Source organism: Rattus rattus, chromosome 17, assembly GCF_011064425.1.
Source record: "Rattus rattus isolate New Zealand chromosome 17, Rrattus_CSIRO_v1, whole genome shotgun sequence".
Lineage (NCBI taxonomy): Eukaryota > Metazoa > Chordata > Mammalia > Rodentia > Muridae > Rattus > Rattus rattus.
Genome location: NC_046170.1, coordinates 44,182,907 through 44,203,329, shown reverse-complemented (window position 1 = coordinate 44,203,329; position 20,423 = coordinate 44,182,907). Strand labels below are relative to the sequence as shown.

General features: G+C 52.2%; 1 protein-coding gene across 8 annotated transcripts in view; it reads left to right on the top strand.

Moving 5' to 3' along the window:
* Positions 1-13,776, top strand: part of Ttc13 (tetratricopeptide repeat domain 13) — a 56,296-nt gene extending 42,520 nt beyond the window's left edge. For 4 of the 8 annotated variants that reach the window (XM_032887480.1, XM_032887484.1, XM_032887482.1 and 1 more), the window contains 11 exons: positions 1,324-1,454; positions 1,875-2,007; positions 3,210-3,302; positions 4,640-4,723; positions 5,586-5,670; positions 8,238-8,344; positions 9,298-9,433; positions 10,612-10,691; positions 11,316-11,394; positions 11,546-11,625; positions 12,912-13,776. In XM_032887480.1, the coding sequence (XP_032743371.1) occupies positions 1,324-1,454; positions 1,875-2,007; positions 3,210-3,302; positions 4,640-4,723; positions 5,586-5,670; positions 8,238-8,344; positions 9,298-9,433; positions 10,612-10,691; positions 11,316-11,394; positions 11,546-11,625; positions 12,912-13,026 (1,123 nt within the window). In that variant the 3' untranslated portion in view covers positions 13,027-13,776. Of the gene's footprint in view, positions 1-1,323; positions 1,455-1,874; positions 2,008-3,209; positions 3,303-4,639; positions 4,724-5,585; positions 5,671-8,234; positions 8,345-9,297; positions 9,434-10,611; positions 10,692-11,315; positions 11,395-11,545; positions 11,626-12,911 lie in introns of all 8 variants that reach the window. The other 4 variants (XM_032887479.1, XM_032887477.1, XM_032887481.1 and 1 more) reach the window with 1 other exon arrangement.
* The last annotated feature ends 6,647 nt before the right edge of the window (positions 13,777-20,423 follow it).

Sequence of the window (20,423 nt, the reverse complement as noted above, 5' to 3'; positions counted from 1 at the left end):
GCCAGGCCCTGCAGTGGAATCCCAACCTCAGGGTTCCACACACACATGCACAAGTCAGGGAGAGAGATCTGGGCTCTGAGGACTTCACCAAAGTTGCTGAATACTGAGAAAATGACTCAGTGCTCAGAGGCTGTGACTACATTGACCGCGTGAACAAGAGACCGTCTGACATGGCCGGGCAGACTTTCAGATGAGTGGCAGGTTTTAGGAATAGCAGATGTAAGTCTTCACTGAAGTAAAGACTTTTATAATAGGCCAAGCAGCAGCAAGATGTGGCTGCCCAGAGACAGCACGGTTGAAAGGAAGGTCACAGGGACTCAGAGCAGGACCTAAGAGGGAGGAGACCCTGGGGCGGGCCCCGAGAGGAGCAGAGTGGATAGGCAGCAGCAGGTGAATCGTCCAAAGCTAACGGGTCAGATCAGTGCACAGTTGCATTTCTTAGTGTAATTCTATCACTGTGTGTAGGCACGTCTCAGTTTGGTTAGTATTGCCGTGATGGAACACCGTGACCAAAACAACTTCTGGAGGAAGGGTTCATCTGCCTCACACTTCCACAGCACTGCTTTTCACTGAAAGAAGTCAGGGCAGGTCAGGAGGCAGGAGCTGAGGCAGGCCATGGAGGGGTGCTGCTTACTGGCTTGCTTCCCCTGGCTTGCTCAGCCTGCCTTCTTATAGAACCCAGGATCACCAGCCCAGGGACGGCACCACCCACAATGGGCGGGACCCTCTCCCATCAATCACCAAATAAGAAAATATTCTATAGGCTTGCCTACAGTGTGATCTTATGGAGGTTTCCTCCTCTCAGATGACTTTAGCTTGTGTCCAGTTGACATAAAACTATCCATCACAGGAGGGGGAAAAAAGGAAAGAAAAAGAAACCAGACTGAAGTCAATTCAGATCTCTGATAACTACAACATATATCAGCAGATTGAGTATCAGTTAAGAGACATGGTCAGGCACTGCACACGGTGTGTGTCTGGAGAGGTTTACAGAGCAAATGCTGATGAGGGCCGTGGACCCCTACATACGCTGTGTAATGGTGCACTGGCTCGCATGTGGGAGCAGACAGTGCACACAGCTAGCAAAGAGAGACTGCTTCTTTAACTGTGTGGTGGGATGGGAAAGTGACTGTGCCTGGTCCTGTGTATCTCTTGGTTGAGCTCCAGGGGAGCAGTGGTGCAGGTGAGCTGCCCTGCAGGTGTGCTGCCCTGCAGGTGTGCTGTCATGCAGGTGTGCTGCCATGCAGGTGTGCTGCCCTGCAGGTGTGCTGCCCTGCAGGTGTGCAGCACAAGTCCTTATCTTATTCCTGGTGTTTCCTGCAGGGATGTGTTACATCAGAATTTCGAGGGCTACAAGCCTGAAGTCCAGGAGCTGATCTGTGTAGCTGACCGCCTGGGTTCACTGATGCAGTACGAAACACCTGGGTTCCTGCCCAACAAGAGGATACACAGAGGTATTCTGGAAACTTGAAATGGAGCCGTTACCGCCCAGGAAGTGTCTCTCGTCTTTCGTGCCATCTTCCTTTAGAAATTGTTATTTACTGCACTCATCTTCCCACAGGGACGGGGCAGGGATGTGTAGGTAGGATAGTTCAGTGAGTTCTTCCCTCTTGGCTCTCGCCATTGCGCAGATAGGGAGCACGGCTCCAGTCAGGCCAGGGCAGCTCTCCCCTCCTTACAGGAGGCAGGAGGGACTGGAGGCTTCAGTAGGGAACAGTGTTGGGTGGGGCGGCTCGCCTTAGTGTGAATCATGTCGAAAGCCCAGTCTGACCAGCTCCTTCCTGTCCTTTATGTGGTCACCCAGGCTTGAGAGGAAAGGTGAGAGTTGGCCCCGGAAGGGTTCTGACGCGCTGTCCTGCTATGTCCTCCCTTAGCCATGGGTCTGGCAGCGATGGAAGTCATGCAGGCTGTACAGCGAACCTGGACCAACTCAAAGGTCCGCATGAACGGGAAGACAAGGCTGATGCAGTGGAGGGACATGTTTGACATCGCTGTGAAGTGGAGAAGGTAACCGTGGGTCGTGCAGCAGTGGGCAAGCACCGCTCTCAGACCCTGTGTCTGTCTGTCTGTCTGTCTCTCTCTCTCTCTCCCCCCCCCCAGAGGTTTCAACCCCACTTTGCTTACAGAACTAAGCCCTATAAGTGAAGATACTGAGTCGCCCCCCCGCCCCCCAGCTCACCCCAAGTCACTGTTGCCTTAATTCTTCAGAACACACTCAGCTCCTTCTCAGGAGATAGAAGCAAGGGCTGCCAGGTTTCTAAGCCCTTGTGTGATCACAGTGTTTTAGATGAGGTCTTGGACGTTTCCTTCCTTTTGGTTTTTTTCTTTTTTTTTGTTTTGTTTTGTTTTGTTTTGTTTTGTTTTTCAAGACAGGGTTTGTGTAATTCTGGCTGTTTTGGAATTCACTATGTAGACCAGGCTGCCTCAGACTCAGAGACCTGCCCACCTCTGCCTCCAGAGTGCTGGGATTAAAGGTGTGCATTGCCACCACCACCACCACCACCACCACCACCACCACCACCACCACCCCGCACTCCCACCCCACCCCCGGGCTCAAAGTATCCGTCCTTACCTGCAGCCCGTCCCCTAGGGTGCAGACCACCTCTGTATTTCTCTAATATGCCTGCCTGCCTGCCCAGTGTATCCGTTACTGCTCCCATTGCTGTGACAAAAGACAACTGAAGAGAGGAAGGGTTTGCTCAACTCCAGTCCAATCAGGAAGCAGAGATGAATGCCGGCGCTCAGCTCATTCCTCATTACGGAATGTGGGCCCCTAGCCCACGGAACGGTGCCAATTACATGTAGGGAGGGCCTTCCCCCACCAGCCAGCCCTCTCTGGAGTCACCATTATGGGTGTATTTCCTCGGTTGATTCTAACTTCCACCAAGTTGACAGTTTAGAAGAACGGTTACAGCTCACCAGCCTCTGCTGGCCTCTCACCTGGTGTGGCCAGACCGTGCCCTGGGATCTGGTGGTCCATGATCATGGCCCAGGATTCGGTGACCTGTAACCATGGCCCGGGATCTGGTAGCCTATGACCATGGCCCGGGATCCGGTTGCCTCTGACCGTGCCCTGGGATTCGATGGCTTGTGTGCCCCTTTCAGAAGTCAGAGCCAGGCGGCTCCTCCCTCACTTTTGCAGAGACCCATGCATGCTTTGTCCTGGAAGCTGTGGTAAGGCCTCACTCCTCATGAGCTCTGCTTCACAGGATCGCGGATCCGGACCAGCCGGTGCTGTGGCTGGATCAGATGCCGGCACCCAGTCTCAGCAGAGGTTTCAACAACCACATCAACCTAATCAGGTGGGAGCCTCTGTGCTTTGTTCCTGTTTGCGTAGGGGTGCAGCACTATGAGGGGCCCTGGTGGCCTGGCGGGGAGCACACCCAGAGGAGCCCTGTACCCACAAGTGTCTTTCTTGCTGGTCCACCTGCACACAAACAATGCTTGCCGTGCACCTGCACAGGTAGAGCCTCGCCTGCTGAAGGGTGGACTCGCAAGTTATGTACTAGTGCATCAGTCTTCAAGTAGTCATCAAACAGCAGAGGAAGTGATCAGTTGGGGAATTCCACGGTCACCATAGTTTGCTCATGGGCCTGCTGTGGCCAGGACCCCCATCTCCACTAAGGGTGGGTCAGTGAGGTTGCTGTGTGATGGGAGTTAGGCAAGATGGGAGCTTCTGTATTATCCTGAGCTCTGCAGTCAGGCACTGAGTGAATGCTGGGATCCAGGAGTGGTGTTTCCTAGAGCGGAGGGACTCAGACTCAGCTGTTGCTATACATGAATGCCTTGGAGAGAGATTAAAGGGGAAGGAAAAAAACCCAAAAAAGCGGAGTGGGAATGTGAGGAGTATAGTGCCTCCAAAGGGTAGAGGGAAGGAAGACTGCTGAAGAGCTGGGGAGGCTCCCTCAGATAGGCAGACGTGCACACAGACAGCCAGGCATGACCAGTACACAGGCTCACACATAGAGAGCCAGGCATGTCTAACACACAGGCACATACTAAGAACCAGGCATGTCCAATACACAGGCTCACACACACACAGAGAGCCAGGCATGTCTAACACACAGGCTCACACACACTGAGAGCCAGGCATGTCCAATACACAGGCTCACACACACAATGAGAGCCGGGCATGTCCAATACACAGGCTCACACACAGAGAGCATGCATGTACAATACACAGGCTCTCACACACAGTCAGGCATGTCCTATACTCAGGCATACACAGAGAGCCAGGCATGACCAGTACACAGGCACACGCACGCGCGCGCGCACATACACACACACACACACACACACACACACACAGAGCCAGGAATGTCCAACACGCAGGCACACGTAGCAAGCTTGGAGCACCCACTCACAGTAGTTTCCATCAGGACTGAACTCCACTGAAGCTGGGGGTTTTCCTTCCTCTGTGGCCTGTCAGGAGCTAAGTCTTTTCTGGACACTTTCTGCAGGACAGACTTCCAGAGCCTAAGCTTTCTGCCGATACGGGACTCGCTTCTCCCACAGTGACAGAGCAAGCAGCTCTCTTACACTTTGTCATATTTGTCTCAGCTCTCTGATTTTGGAATTAACCGATGTTTACATTCCTTTGTAAAACGATGGTTAACATTTTACCACTTTTACCTCACAGGGGTCAAGTGATTAATATGAGATACCTGGAATATTTTGAGAAAATACTTCATTTTATTAAAGACAGGATTCTTGTTTATCATGGGTAAGCCTTCCACCTTCCCCTTTGCTGTGAAGCATTGATTCCGTGCATTCCATGTGTGGTAGATCTGAGATTTGAAAACTGAACCACTGGCAGACCGAACTAGACGCAGACGTTTAATTAAAGCCGGCTCCGGGCAATGGCTTCCCAGAGTCTTGGCCTCGCAGTGCTTCTGCCCAACACTCAGCACAGTGACATTCTCGATTGCCTGTGGAGCTTTCCGCCTGGCGGGGACTTCAGTTTTGTGGTGGGCTCACCAGCTAAGCATGAGAACCGTGTGGACACCCAACTGGGTACTTTGTGCAGCTTTAGAAGTAAAACCACATACGCTTCCCTGCGCACACACAGATTTGTCGGAACAAGGCGGCCAAGGCTTTGCTAAGACGCCCACACCTGCGTGTTGCCTTACTGCATTTCCTGACTGACCTCACGCTCCTCTGCAGCCCCGTAGCTTGCACTGACTCCTGCAGTTACCCAGTTTGGGACACTGTTTATCCTGTGTCTGGCATGGTCTCTTCATGCTTAGGTCCTTTGTGTTAGACGGCCTGGCATTTACACAGAAGCCACACCCGGGCCTCCACGTGCTTTAGTTCATCTTGATGGACTCCTGTAGCATCTACCCCAGGCCAAGGCCGTGTTGCTTAGGGGGTGCGGAGCAGGAGGGCCAGAACAGTCGATGACGTGATTGTCTCCCGTGTCTTATTGGTCTGGGTGGATGACCCTGTCAGTGAGAAGCCTGGGAATATACAGGCCTACAGCGCTGGGCTGCTTGCCCTTAGGAGCAGTTGTTTGAAATGTAACAGCTCAGTTTATTCTGCATTAACCTCCCTTGCCTCCTCCCTCTGCTCTTCCCTCTCTCTTCAAGAGCAAATAATCCAAAGGGCTTACTGGAAGTCAGAGAAGCTCTGGAAAAGGTACATAAAGTGGAAGACCTTCTTCCAATTATGAAGGTAAGTTTGCCATCAGCATCTCAGGCGGGACTGGAGCAGTGACTTGGCAATGACAAGCACTGCCTTCATTGTCCCAAGGACCTGGGTTCGATTCCCAGAACTCACATGGTGAACCAAAACCGTCTGTAAGTCCAGTGCCAAAGGACCTGACTTCTGACTTCTGCAGGCACCGGGTGTGTAGGATGCACAGACATCCATGTAGACAAAGCACACATACACATACATTTTCTTTAAAAAAAAAATTAAGAATATATCTCAGGAGGAATTGTGTAAGAGAAATCCAGCAACATGTCAAGAAAGAAACCAAAGCACGTGTTTGAATGTTGTGCCCTCTTTAAAGTTACAAGGAGTGGCATCGGAGATCCCCATAGCAACACACTGTGAGGAGTAGCCGAGATCAAGTACAGTGCTGGAACTAGACTCAACCAGAACCGACCTCCAGGAAGCAGTCAATTCAGGAAACAAAGGACTTGAAAATGAGTACAGTCAGATGGACCTGTGGCCAGTCCAGTTCTCCTCGGTTGCCCTTGCACAGTGAGAGAGAACCCACGGCAGCTGATGCTAGATGGATTCCTGGAAGAAGAGAAGAGTTGGGGAGCCCCAATCCCCCAGCTTCCTCTGGGCGTTGTTCATTGAACCATAGGACAGGCGTGGAGGCCGGAGGCCTGCAGATGCAGAAGAGGAGGGAGTGCCTGAGGCAGGGGTGGACGAGTCCTTGTGTGGCTGCACCTGCAGCGAAAGCCTGTGCCTTAGCCAGAGCTCAGAGTTAGCTGTGAGCCGAGGTCCGCAGAGCTGAGGCTGAGCTGTGGCCTTGAAGGTGGGCAGTTCCTCAGAGCACCTCCAGCCCCATTCGCTCCCCGAGGAGCCTCTCTGGAGTCGTGGAAGAACACCTTCCTGGTACGTACTAGGCCCACGTTTGAGCCCCAACACCGTGCAGCAGCAACAGCATGAGTTTGGACGTCCGTTTTAATCTGGAATGCGCTCTGAAAGAATGGAACTGAGGTGCAACTTTCACGTGGAAAGTCAGAACCACAGGAAAGGTCACAGGAGTCACAATAGCTGTGGTGAGTCTCAAGCGACACGGCAGTGACAGATTTGTTGGAAGAAGGGGTCTCAGACGGCTTTTCAAGTCCCTTGTGTGGGGTTGACATTGCAGCAGCTCCTCCATGACTGGTAGCAGGGCACCATGGACAGGAGACAGGCACGGCAGTGGGTCAGCCTCTCGGTTGCTTTCTTGTGGAAATCTAGGAAGACATCAGGTGGAAGACAGAATCTGCTCACACAAATAGTGGGAAGGCAAACAGTGCACTGAGGTGAGTCCAACACCCAGCCAGCGGGTGGCAGCACTGCCCGGCTGTGTCGGCTGAAGGAGCCTGTCCTTTGTGTGGGAGCATTTCCAGCTTCAGACTGGCTTCAGCCGGATTATGGATGTGTTGGTCTATGTGTGCTCAGAGCGTATGGGAAACACGTACCTGGCTTTTCCTCCGAAGAACATGGAGATTTAGAAAAGTGCTGGGGCCCCAGCAGATAGCTCATTAGCCAAGAGCATGGACCAGAGCCAGAGGCCTGCACTCACCCCTCCGCTCTGCCCCTTCCTGGCCCAGCACTGGGCCAGACTTGTTTCCTGACCTGCGACTGTTGATACCTGGTCAGTTTGCCATGAGGCTTCAGCTGGCATTCAGGAAGCAGCTGCACTTGTCTTCCGAGAGCCCTTTCCTGATTGGAAGGGAACTCTCCTGAGTTCAGTGGAAAGCCCTGGAAGCCAGCCCTGCCCGGCTGCACCCTGCTCTGGGCCTCCAGCCAGTCTCCTGTGGCCTGCTGTTGGAGACGCCCTCCCGCCAGAGCCCAGAGACGGCCTTTGTCACTGCCTACCTTGTTCCAGCTCCATCCATCCTAGCCAGAGTCAGAAGGCATTGTCCTAGATTAAAGGCAGAACCTGTTTACTGCTACTTCAGAACGCCACAGGTTTTGACTCACAGCTGGCATCATAAGAGACACCCTGGCTGGCTCTGAGGAGCTCCACTCACGACCTGTGGCCTGCAAGGTTAGAGTCTGTGACCGTAAAGCACAGCTGGAGAGGAACCACTGACAACTTCTTGGGCCTGCAGCTCTGGGGAGCACTTGCAGGAGCTGGCATTGCTGCTCCTGGCAGGCCAGGCTACTGCCTGCTGCGCTGGGAGCAGAGTCAACCCCAGAACAGCTGCCGCACTGAGCCAGGTCTTGGCTGTAGGGGCGTCTGCAGCTTTCTGCTGGGGCCTCTACTGCTCTGTCGGCTTGTGGGAAGTGAGGCTCTTGAGGCCTGTGTTGCATCTAAAGAGAGGAGGGGTGTTCTTAGCCACCGCCTACCAACAGAGCACATGGTCTCTCAGTTTGAATGCCTCAGACAGACCCAGGGCTGAGTCAAGGTTCAGGATGGATCAGAAGTAGATATGTCTGGCCTGTAGCATGCGGGCTATATGCAGCCCAGGGAAGCTGAGAACGCAGCTCAACATGTTTGTAGGTGACAGTGCCGTGCTGCAGCGTGAGAACCGCAACTAACATGGATTTCTATTTCCCCTCGAAAGCAGTTCAATACCAAAACAAAGGACGGGTTCACCGTGAACACCAAAGTCCCCAGCCTCAAAGATCAAGGGAAGGAGTATGACGGCTTCACCATCACCATCACAGGAGACAAGTATGTGTGCTCCAGTGTGGTGCGGGCTGGTGGTGGCCAGTGGAGGGGTGTCCTGACCCGAGCTGTGTCTGGGCCATGTGTGCACTCAGTATGTGTTGGGGCGGCGTCCTTCTTGGCCATCACACAGCCCATTTGCATCCCTGCAGCACCTCTGCCTGGTCTCAGGCTCTGGAAGACAAGGGTCCCTGCTCAGGGCCCAGGGCCACCGTGCACACATTGCTGATTGTGGGGCCTTGCAAGGGTGGCGATGTCCCCTGGAGAATTCAGACACAGACAACCAAAGTCAAGAACCCAGAAGTGAAGCTTCGAGTCTGAGGCCCTGGTCGCTTCCAGCTCCCTCTGCCCTTGCTCTCACAGACACTGATTGAGAATTTAAAACATTATTTTTTCTTTGATAGTTTCATACATGTATGTAATGACTTTTAGTCCTTGTGCCTCAATTATTCCCACTAAAACCCTTCTTCCCAGCAAGTTTCCTTTCTACTTTGCGTGTGTGTGTGTCTGTGTGTCTGCATATCTGTGTGTTGTCCTGCTGAATTTAAATAGGGTAGACCCACATTCAGGCCACCTCTCCCATGAAGCTCTTTATGTCCCCAAGCCTGATGCCACCTCTCCCTCCCTCCAGCTGAAGGCTCTGGGAACTAGGAGGTTCTGCAGATGGCATCATGATAAGTCCGTGCTGTGTGAGTTTATCCTCACAGCACCACAGCGCTGCTGCATGCAGAAGCTTAAGCACAAGACATGGTAGTAGCAGTGTTCGTGAGCTTCCCACAGCTCCTGCTCCTGACTGGGCAGAGTGGCTGGGAAAGTGACGGCAGAGCCTGAACACACCGGGCAGCCACTGTGAGCACACGAACGCACACAGGTCACACTCACGTCACACTCACCACTTCTTCGGTTATCTGTTTGCACTATTTAATGTGTGCCGCTGACAGCACTGCTTGTATTTCCAGGGTCGGCAATATCCTATTTTCTGTGGAAACTCAAACCACAGAAGAGAGGACACAGCTGTATCACGCTGAAATAGATGCACTTTATAAGGACCTGACAGCAAAGGGCAAAGTACTGACCCTCTCGGCAGAATTCGGGGTAGGTTTGGCTTTGTTTCCTTTTCTATTCCTGGTGTGTGTGTGTGTGTGTGTGTGTGTGTGTGTGTGTGTGTGTGAGAGAGAGAGAGAGAGAGAGAGAGAGAGAGAGAGAGAGAGAGAGAAAGAGAGAGAAGTGCGTGTGTGTTTCTGAGGATGGAACTTGATGTGAGTGTGTTTGTGGGTGAGTGTGTGTGCATGTGTGCTGCTGAGGATGGGACCCAGAACTCCACATGTGCCAAGCAAATGCTTCACTGCTGAGCCACACCCCAGTCCTGCAATTTCTTTTGGCAAAAGCCCAACTCCTTGTCCCCCCAACCCCACGCATGTGTGCACGCACACACACACACACACGCACATACACACACACCACACACACACACACACACACACACACACGCACGCGCACACACACACTCTTCTCGTTTCACCGAGGTTGTGTGTCTTATGCCTGAAGTCAATTTTAATCGTCTCAGTCTTCTTTCTGATAATAAATGGAGCAGAGACATTTCCTGGGTGTAACAGCCACAGCGGTGGGGTGGTGAATGTACCGCCCATATTGTCAGCCCTGCGCTGCCTCAGTGCAGGTTTGGGGTCAAAAGAGCTTCGTCCAGGTCGGCCACAGTGAGCCTGGTCTGTATGTTAGAGCTCACTGTAAAACTGCCTTTGAAGGGACTTAGAGTCGCCTAGGGGGCGCCTCTGGTCATTTCTGAAAGATTTAACTGAGGAAGGGAGGCCCACAAGTGTGGGCAGCGCCCTCCATGGACTGGTTGTCCTGGACTGAATCAGAAGTGGGAAAGAAAGTGAACTTAGCACCAGCAGGCGCTCTGCCTCCTGCCTGCAGCCACACGTGACCAGTCACATTGTGTGCATTCCCAGCAAGCTCTCCTTCCAACCAGCGGCTGCTCCCTGGCTGGGCTGGCCATGAGAGAAGTCAGAAGCTGGGGGTTCCCCGGTCTCTGACTTCTCTCCCCTTGCCCACGGAGGCAAGAAGTGGCTCCTAAGAGGACGGGTTCCTCTCAGACAGTGGAGGCGCTACCCTTCCTTGACATTTAGTCAGTTATTCCAGCCTCTAGAGCACTAAGCCCGTCAGCTTCAAAGCCTCAGGCCTGAGGGAGGAAGCGGTTTGTCAGAGTTTGTGATATGAGGTTGAAGTTCATGAATCTCTGTCCTTTTTCCTAGGAGGCTGATGCTGTCTGCAACTTAATCTTATCCTTAGTTTATTACTTTTATAATTTAATGCCCCTGTCTCGAGGATCTAGGTAAGTGATGTCCTGTACTGTGACAGTCTCAAGTTGGGACTGCTGCTACAGCTTATGTTTGTGTCACAGAGACAGGCTCTAAAGCCCAGTACAGATCACATGAAGTTCCCATTGCTTCCTCTAAAATCCACATCCCCCCCAAATTCCCATTTTTGTTGGGTATAGTGGCATGTGCCTTTAATGCTAACCCTGAGGAGACAGAGGCAGGTGGGTCTCTGATGATGCCAGCCTGGGCTACATAGTGAGGCCATTTCGGGGGGAAAAAAATGAAAAACAGAAAGATCACATGCTTGATCAACCATCAAGGGGATTGAAGGTAAAGAAGAGAGGCTCATGTGCTCCTCTCACAAGCAGAGAAAAAAGCAGGAAACAAACTCATGGAAATACGCCGCCTTCCTCAGAAAGCAGATGCTCCTGTCGATAGCCCTCAAGTTCCTTAGGCTTTTTACGTAGGAAAGAGAAATTTTCAAAACAGGCGCAACGCAGCTCTCCTGTTAACTAAACATTTAAGGTTTTAGTCCAAAGAATTCCTATGTAAGGTTCCGTTTCATGATAGACACCCCCAGGGAGGTTAGTGAGATAGTCGTAGGCCAGGGCTGGCTGAAGTCTGTCCTGTCTTGGCAGTGTCATTGCGTATTCAGTCATTGTGGGAGCGCTGATGGCCAGTGGCAAAGAAGTGGCTGGGAAGATCCCCAAAGGGAAGGTATGCTGGGCTGGCGGAGGGAGGCGCGCATGGGCTGGCAGAGGTGCGCACGGCTCACTACGCCCTGTGCTTCTGGTTATGGATCGCACGAGAGCTAGACCTCGCACCCCTTTCCTTCCTTTCCTCTCGCTCTGGTTCTCCTCTTTTCCAGTTAGTCGACTTTGAAGCCATGACAGCCCCTGGCTCAGAGGCCTTCAGCAAAATAGCGAAAAGCTGGATGAACTTGAAAAGGTAACTGGCCGTGGTTGGAGTGGGCTTGCTGGGGAAGACACAGGCTCCTTGCTCCGTGCTGGGCAGAGGCCCTGGCGAGGCGCTCATTTCGTGGGCTTGTCCGTACGCTCGTCCGTACAGTTGTTCAGTACTCTGGATTTTTTGGTTTTTTGTTTTGTTTGTTTTTTTTCCACGTGGGAAGGTTTAATAAGAGAAGAAGAGTAGAAGAGGAGAGTAGAGGCCGGCCATGAGCACATGGAGGGAAGTGGGGAAGGAAGGGGGGAGAGAAGGGACAGAGGAGAAGAGGGGAAAGGGAAAGAACACGGAGCAAGAGCCAGTCTGTTTTAAGGCAGAGACATTTACTACAGGTAATGAGGGGTGAGAGACGGAGAGAGCTCAGTACATAGAGCTCGTCCTGAGGACCCAAGTTCAGACCCCCAGAGCCCAAATGAAATGCTGGGTGGGTGTGGTAGGTCTCAGGTTGGGATGCAGACAAGATCCTAAGACAAAGGTAGCCAGCTCAGCTAGCCTGTGCCTGTGAGCTCTGAGTTCAGCAATAAATACAGTACAGAGGGCTAAGGAAGAGAACTGACGTCAGCCCAGGGCCACCACACGCACACGCACATGCACACACACACAAAAACACACACAAAAACACACTCAAACACACTCGCGCGCAACCCTTTCCACAAACCACACAGCCACATGTTGCACAGTCATGGTTCGTGGCAAACCTGGTATGTAATGTTTCTCAAGGATCGTGGGGATTCTAAGGATTTAATCTACTGCTGCAGATGGGAAAATAAGTGACAAGTGACAGAACCAGGAGGGGTGGGGCCAGGCCTGAGCCAGCGTCCTCAGAGTCAGGCCCAGCGTCCTCAGAGTCGGGCCCAGCGTCCTCAGAGTCGGGCCCAGCGTCCTCAGAGTCAGCTCAGCGTCCTCAGAGTCGGACTCAGCGTCCTCAGAGTCAGGCCCAGCGTCCTCAGAGTCAGCTCAGCGTCCTCAGAGTCAGGCCCAGCGTCCTCAGAGTCAGGCCCAGCGTCCTCAGAGTCAGGCCCAGCGTCCTCAGTCAGGCTCCGCAGGTGAGGTGGCCACAGCAGGATATGAGTTGTGCGACATGGGACCCTGTGCACATCAAAGCATTTCTTTCCCCAAGTCCTATCTGAGCTTCCAAGCAGCTCAGGCGTGAGGTCACTACTATGGAAGGGTCCTTTGTGCCTCTGCCTTTCTGGTTGCATATACCCAGGCTTTGGCCCTCCCTATAAGGCACTGCTATAGTCAACAGTTTCCCTGTGTTTCTCTTCCAGTATCTCCCCTTCCTACAAGACCCTGCCATCAGTATCAGAGACGTTCCCGACTCTGAGGTCCATGATCGAGGTGCTCAACACGGATTCCACCCCACGGTGTCTAAAGAAACTCTAGCCGGATCAGAGGATTTATACACGTGAAGGGCCAGGCCTCTCACTTCTTAAGTTATTTTTTAAGACATGGAATTATTATGGAATTAGGTCCTTTGTTACTTTTGATACCAATTTTTGATAGGAATTGAATACTTGAAAACATTTTCTTTACTTTTTCTGAACCGTAACAGAAATCATGAAAACGGGTTTTTGGGGAAAAACTACTTGAGCAGGAAGGGAAGTATGTGTATTAGCGGCAGCCACTCGGTTCCCATGTGTTGAGGTATACTGCTCCTTCCTCACAGCAAAAACATGTTTACTTCAGAAACCAAAAATTAATAATTAAGGTGAAGAAAGCCAATACCAGCAGGGCTTGTCTTCACTGTCAGAGGTGTGGGCGTCCTCAGACCTCCTTCCTGGGCACCTCTGTGGGGTGCCTCGCTACTGCCATGCCCCCACACGTGGGCCCTCCAGCCCCCCAGAACTGTGGAAGGGCCCAGCACCCACGGTTCCATGGCTTGTGGGAAGAAGCACTGGCCAGATGACGACAGTATTTGCCAATCACTGAACCATGTTGTTCTTTTCTTTGTTGGAAAAAGCAAGCAGAGGTGATTCCCGAAAGTCGCCGAGTTCGGGCACTGGATTATGTTGTGTTCACGTGTGAGCTGGTTTTGCTTTCGGGTGTCAGAGCGTTTAGAATGTTTCTTGTTTCCTCAGTCAGGGCGGAAGATGGAGGAACAAGGTCCAGTAAAGGCTGCAGTTTCAAACCGTGGTCAGTTCTGTAGTTTTGCTCTCGATGTTGTGGCCTTTCGCCTTTCTGTTTTATTTATGTTCCCGTTCGGATGCTGGAGGTGGAAGCCAGGCTTCTTGCATCCTGGGAAACACTCAGTCACCCAGCCTCTCAAACTGGCTTCTGCTCTGAACTTCGAGGTGAGATCAGAGCAGCATCAGCACCTGCTGTGATCAGCACCTGCTGTGAAGCAGCATCAGCACCTGCTGTGAGTCTCATGACCCCCGTGTGAGTGCCTCACTGCGGACTGAGGAGTCAGCGGGACCCAGAGTAGCCAGAGTCCACACCTGGTCTGTCTCTTTCACTGTGGCTGCACCGAGACAGGTGGCCCACACTGTTGCCCAGGCAGAAGCTCGCACCCTAAGAGGGCTCTGACTCCCTACCATGGCCAACAGGATACAGGATGGTGCTGAGGGAGTCTGGGATTCCTACCCGGGGACTCTGGGAGCTGAGGAGAGGACTCACAAGCTCCCACTTCCCTCAGCTCAGTGCGTAGCACAGTCGTGAACAGTATCTCCACGTGCTGCTTGGATTCCTTCACACTCTTGGCCTCACCTCCCTGGCAAATTGTCCAGAAGCCAGAAGTAGGGCCTAGACAAACCACTGAAGCCAGTGGGAACAAGCTGGGCCTGAAGTCAGGGTCCTCTGGTGATGCTGGCACAAGGGTGCCACAGACCCACACCTAGGGTCCAACCTGTGTTTCTGAGACAGTCCCAGAGTGCACTCAGAGCGATGCCTGCTCTCTCATCCGTCCCCAGGGTCCTGATGAAGGTCAGGCACGGTGTGTGTGTGTGTGTGTGTGTGTGTGTGTGTGTGTGTGGTGTGTGCGTGTGCCTGCAGATGGATCCTGACAGCGGAAGGGAGGGTAGATGGGAACCTCAGATGGAAACAGACAGTGCGGGCCTTTTAAACTTCCCTTTCACTCTAATCACAGTCCTTGGGTTTCATCAGAGACCTCCCCCTCTACCGCTCCACCCCCTACCCTCCCTGTCAGCAAACCATCATGGATGGAAGTCGAGATGTCTGGTGGGGGTGAGGACTGCTCACCGACTGGTTGACTCCAGGTTACTGTTTCAGTTTCTGCGGTTACTATCCCAGTTTCAGCCAGTGCAGGTGACCTGGCTTTATGAGCAAAGCACTTGCTCCCCTATCACGAGGACCTCAATTCAGGCCCTCACAACACCTAAGAAACATGGCTGTAACCACCTCTAAACCCGCTCTTTGGGGTGAGAAGGTGAAGGTTGCTGGCGTTTGCTGGCTGCCAGGTAGCAGGAAGCTATCTGCCCCAGGTTTGGTAGAAACACTATCTCAGGTATGCGGCACGGAGCCAGAGCGGACCTGACGTTCTTCTCCGGTCTCTGTGTGTACTCAGAAGTACACACGGGCCACAGGAGTAAAAACAGTTTCTATTTTAGAGGTCAGACTAACACAGGGTGGCACTCAGTAGGCAGGAGGATCAGGATTTCAGGGTCACCCTCAGCTCTGTAGTGAGTTTGAGGCCACTGTGGAATAAACCCTGCTGGGAAGAAAGGAAAGGAGGGGTTCCAAGCCAGTCGTGGTTAGCACATGCCTATATCCTGGTCATCACAAGGCCAAAGCAAGGGGACTGCTCCAAGTTTGGGACAGCATGAGTTTGGGTATCTATAGTTCTAGGTCAGTTTTGGCACCACTATGAGATCCTGTCTCAAGAACATGATATATATGCATGTATACACATGCATACACACATGGTTTCTGTGTTTCAACTTTAAAAGCTGCCTCCAGAGAAAACCAGCACGTTGAGTGGGTGCAGGAAGACAGAGTCCCTCAGGGAGGTGTGTGGTGTGGGCCGGTAAGACCGCTGGGCGAGGGATGACTCTCCCAGCTCACGGCCCTGAGCAGCCCTGCCTAAGCCCATCTAAACTTGGACTCGTTAGTTCTGAGGCCTGGGGAAGGTATCTCCCTAGTCTCTGAGCTGTAGAGGCTGCCCAGATGTCACTTGGCAGCAAACCTGAAAGGCTCACAGCTGCCTGGAAATGTCCACTTTGACCACCACTGAGGAGGGCGGCCTGTGCCCAGTGAACCAGTCAGATTTGATCACTTGATTTTGCTTCATTGTCAGGCCAGAGTGTCCAGATGTTACGCCAACAGCTGACTGGAACTCATGCACCAGATGACAGGTAAGTGAATCTGTCTGAGTCTGAAGATACTCAGACACAGTGTCTGTGGCCCTCAAAGAAAGTGTGAACTAGGAGCCGTCGGAAGATCTTCTCTGCCACCTCCCTTCCAGGGAAGAGCTGGTCCGGAGAGGAGGGACCCAACATCTGCTTCCAAAATGCATCTGGATGAGAGCAGCAGGGCCGTGTGCTTGCTGCCTCCCTGCAAGCTGCCTTAGATGCCTGCAGCCCAGAGCACAGCCCTACTCCACATTAGCACAATTACTCAGGCCTCAGACTCCAGAGGAAAAAGCTGCAACCTTGGGCTAAGCCCACACACGCCAGCCTTGGTAGCAGAACGCCTTGACCTGGAAGATGTAGGTTTGGCTCAGGGAACACTTTATATATGGATACCACACCTTCCATTTGGGCAGCAAGATGGATACTCCAGGTCCTGCCTCTCTCCATGGATCTTCCCAGCAGTGAAGGGTACACAGGTATCACTGGTGGGGCAGATTGCCTTAGTCCAGGCTGGCAAGAATGGCCTGACTCGATGATGGAGAAGCTAAGATAGATGGTAAGAGGCAGGTTGTCAGTCCTTCCGCCACTTAGGTGAGGGCTAGATTCAAGAGGTGAGGTACCTACCCTGTGCCATTCCCACCAACGCAGTTCCTGGGCCACGAGGCTGGTGATAAAACTCAGGTGCAGGGCAGAGACCGACATTAAGTATCCTTGAAAGCTGTGAGCATGAGTGCTGTTGCCAACAGTTGGTATCCCCCAGGTTAATCATGGCGGGCACCCAGAAAACGGGAGCAAACAGCCCTAAGACACCTCATTTGTCTTCCTGGGCTGCTGGAAGCTTGGGGCTGGTGATGAACCTTTTAGGACCATGGTTCCTTCCCCATGTGGTCCTAGGACAGTCAACCAGCAGCAGCACAGGACTTTCTGATGGTGTTAGCCTCTTCCTGAAAACCAATCTGATCAGAGATCCCCAGGTGGGTGGAGATCACACCCTGACAGTGCAGTTCTGCTAATTGCGAACACGGGAAGCTCTCAACTGTGAGGATGGCACGTCTGCTGCAATGTGTTAACTGTTGTCTGTACGGTTAGTCCGTCAGCAGTAAATAAACGGAAGCTAGAAAGTTCTTTGGTAGCTAGGTTCCTGTTAAGACGTGGGTCCCAGCATCCAGGAGGCTGAGGTAGAATGATCACAGATCCCAGGCCATCCTGGCTATGTAGCAAGACCACGTCAAAAAGGATATTCAGGCTGGGTATGGTGCTAAACCCTGAAATCCTAGCAGTCAAGAAGCTAAGGAAGGAGGCTCATTAGTGAGGCCATCCAAGCTACCCAGAGAGACCCTCACCTTCAAAGCCTGAACAAACAAGGGAGATGAAGGGTGGGATGTAAAAATCTCAGCGGTGGAAATCCTGCGGCTCACATGAGCAGGACAGCACTGTGCGCGTCTGTGCTGGCCCTGGTCATCCTGAGCGCAGCTGCCTCACCTGCCTATTCCTGGCCCCGGATGAGCAGTGCACACACTGTGGGGGCTGTGTGTCTGTCCCGCTCACCCTACAGCGCACTACTGCATCAGTCCCTCACCATCCTGCATCCACTAAGCTGTCCATCTGGCTGCGTCTCTCTGGCGTGCACGCCACGTCCGTTCCTTTGCCCACTACTGTGGCCACATAACTGACAGCGCGGCTTGATGCCCGATTTTAAAGTTCCGCCCATCAGTTTTGAGGCCCAACCCAGCATGGCCGTGGAAGCACAGCACTTGCAGAGTGAGGCTCCTTGACAGAGCAAGAACCAGACAAAGGGTGAAGTGGGTCAGCCTGAAAGCTAACCCTCCGTGCCCCATCTCCCACTGTGACCCGGCTCCTGAAAGGCCCAGCGGCTCCTGTGCAGCAGCGCCAGCTGCATGGGCCTCTGCGTGCTCTCACCCTGACTGGAGGAGTGAAACAGACATGCTCAGATGGTGCTACAGCCAAGCCTGGAGCCTGGGGGGGAAGCAAGGGCTCCCTCTCTCTCCTTCCCAGCCCTCACACATTGTGCAGCATAAGCGGCCCTAAACTTTCAGTCCCCCTGCCTCAGCCTACGGAGCAGCTGGGGTTACAGCTGCCTTCAGACTTAGAGTACTTTAGAAACTTCCCTGGAGGTAAGTTATATTTGTCCAGACACACTTAATGAAAGTATTGTTTCTTTAAAAAAGAAAAAAACAGGGTTGGGGATTTAGCTCAGGGGTAGAGCGCTTGCCAAGCAAGGGGAAGGCCCTGGGTTCGGTCCCCAACTTCAAAAAAAAAAAAAAAAAAAAAAAGAAAAAAACACTTAGCTGCTTTTTAAAAAAAAAAAAAAAAGGATTTATTTTTATGTGTTTGAGTGTTTGCCTGTATGTATATAAGCATGCCACATGCCGGCAGTGTCCCCAGAGGTCATAAGAGTGGGCCACACCCATTAGAACTAGACTTACAGTTAGCTGTGAGCTGCCACGTGGGTGCTGGGAACCAAACTCAGGTCCTCTGCAAGAGCAGCTGGTGCTCTTAACCACAAACCACCCCTCCGGCTGGGCCCACATCTGCTTTGAAAACAGCATGGGGACGATTTTCTGAACCAAAGACTGTTCCTATGTAGGTGAGCACGTGGAGGTTAAATAAAATACAAGCACACGTCTTTCTTTTTTTCTGGAGCTGAGGACTGAACCCAGGGCCTTATGCTTGCTAGGTAAGCACTTTACCACTGAGCTAAATCCCCTACCTTTTTTTTTTTTTTTTAATTTTTAAAATTTTTAATTTTTTTTTTTTTTTTTTTTTTTTTTTTTTTTTTTTTTTGGTTCTTTTTTTCGGAGCTGGGGACCGAACCCAGGGCCTTGCGCTTCCTAGGCAAGCGCTCTACCACTGAGCTAAATTCCCAACCCCTTTAATTCATTTTAATTCTTTTCATAATTCCTACCACCTACTTAATACCATCTGTCCGCCATTGCTTTTCTCCCATCTCCCTGTCACCTCTGTGTCTCCCTAACCCATGACTAATTAGTGCTGTCCATATGTGAAAGGACCTGAGATTACCCACTAGCATGGCCAACCTACAGGCAACATGTCCCTAAAAGACACTGTACCCTTGGGGTTGGGGATTTAGCTCAGTGGTGAGCGCTTGCCTAGCAAGCGCAAGGCCCTGGGTTCGATCCCCAGCTCCGGAAAATAAAAAGACACTGTACACTCTCGGCAGCCACAAACTGCTGGTGGGTCCTTCCTCCCCCATTCATGCTGCCATCTTGACTGGCCTGCTCTCCTGCAGGTCTTGTGCAGGTAACTGCAGCTGCCGAGTTCACAAGCACAGCAGCCGTGTCGTTTTTTTGCAACTCTCCTGTCCGTGTGTTCACCGTGTCTCTGCCTCCGCTTCTGCAGTGTTCCCTGAGCCTCAGTGATTCATCCACAGCTGAGCACACACAGTTCACTTCTTTAAGCATCATTTGTGTTATTAAACGGGGGGAGCGGAGATAAACCAGGCGGCTGGGGCCGGTGTACTGTGCCTGTAAGGAAGAGTTGTTACAGTCCCATCTAAACCGCTAATAATAAAACCCGAAAGCCAGCATCCCAAGGTCGCGGCTTACTCCTTCACATCCCGAGAGACTGAGCTGGCATCTCATGGTCTCACCTTTCTCCTTTCCAGTGTGCTTAGTTATTTTGAGACATAATCGTATGCTGTAGCCCAAGCTGGCCTGGAACTCGCTGTACAGTTCAGTTTGGTTTCAAATACATGGCAATCCTCCTGCCTCAGCCTTCCCAAAGCAAGGGTCACTAATATGAACCACCATGACTATTTTGTGCCAAACACACACACACACACACACACACACACACGCATACACACATGCACATACACACACATGTACTCACACACGCATACATACACGTGCACACACACACACATTTGGAGACAGGTTGTTGTGTAATGTAGGCTACCTTTGAATGGACTGGGTAGCCCGGAATGGATTTGAACATCTGATCCTCTTGACCTCACACAAGTACTGGGATCACATCTGTGACCCATGCCTGGATTATAGGGTGCTAGGGACAGAACTCATCTTTATGCATGCCAATCAAGCGCTCTCCAAACCGAGCCACATCCTCAGGACCTGATAACACTCTTGGTGGTGTACCAGCTGGCTTTGCGTGTCAACCTGACACAAGCTGTAGGAGGCAAAGGAGTCTCCCTTGAGGAAATGCCTCCATGAGACCCAGCATTTTCTCAATGAGTGATTGAGGAGTGGAGGGCCCAGCCCATTGTGGGCGGTGCCATTCCTGGGCTGATGGTCCTGGGTTCTATGAGAAAGCAGGCTGAGCAAGGCAGGGGAAGCAAGCCAGTAAGTAACATCCCTCCATGGCCTCTGCATCAGCTCTGGTGTCCACGTTCCAGTTCTGTTTGATTCCTGCCCTGACTGCCTTTAGCGATGAACAGTAACATGAAAGTGTAAACTGAATAAACCATCTCCTCGC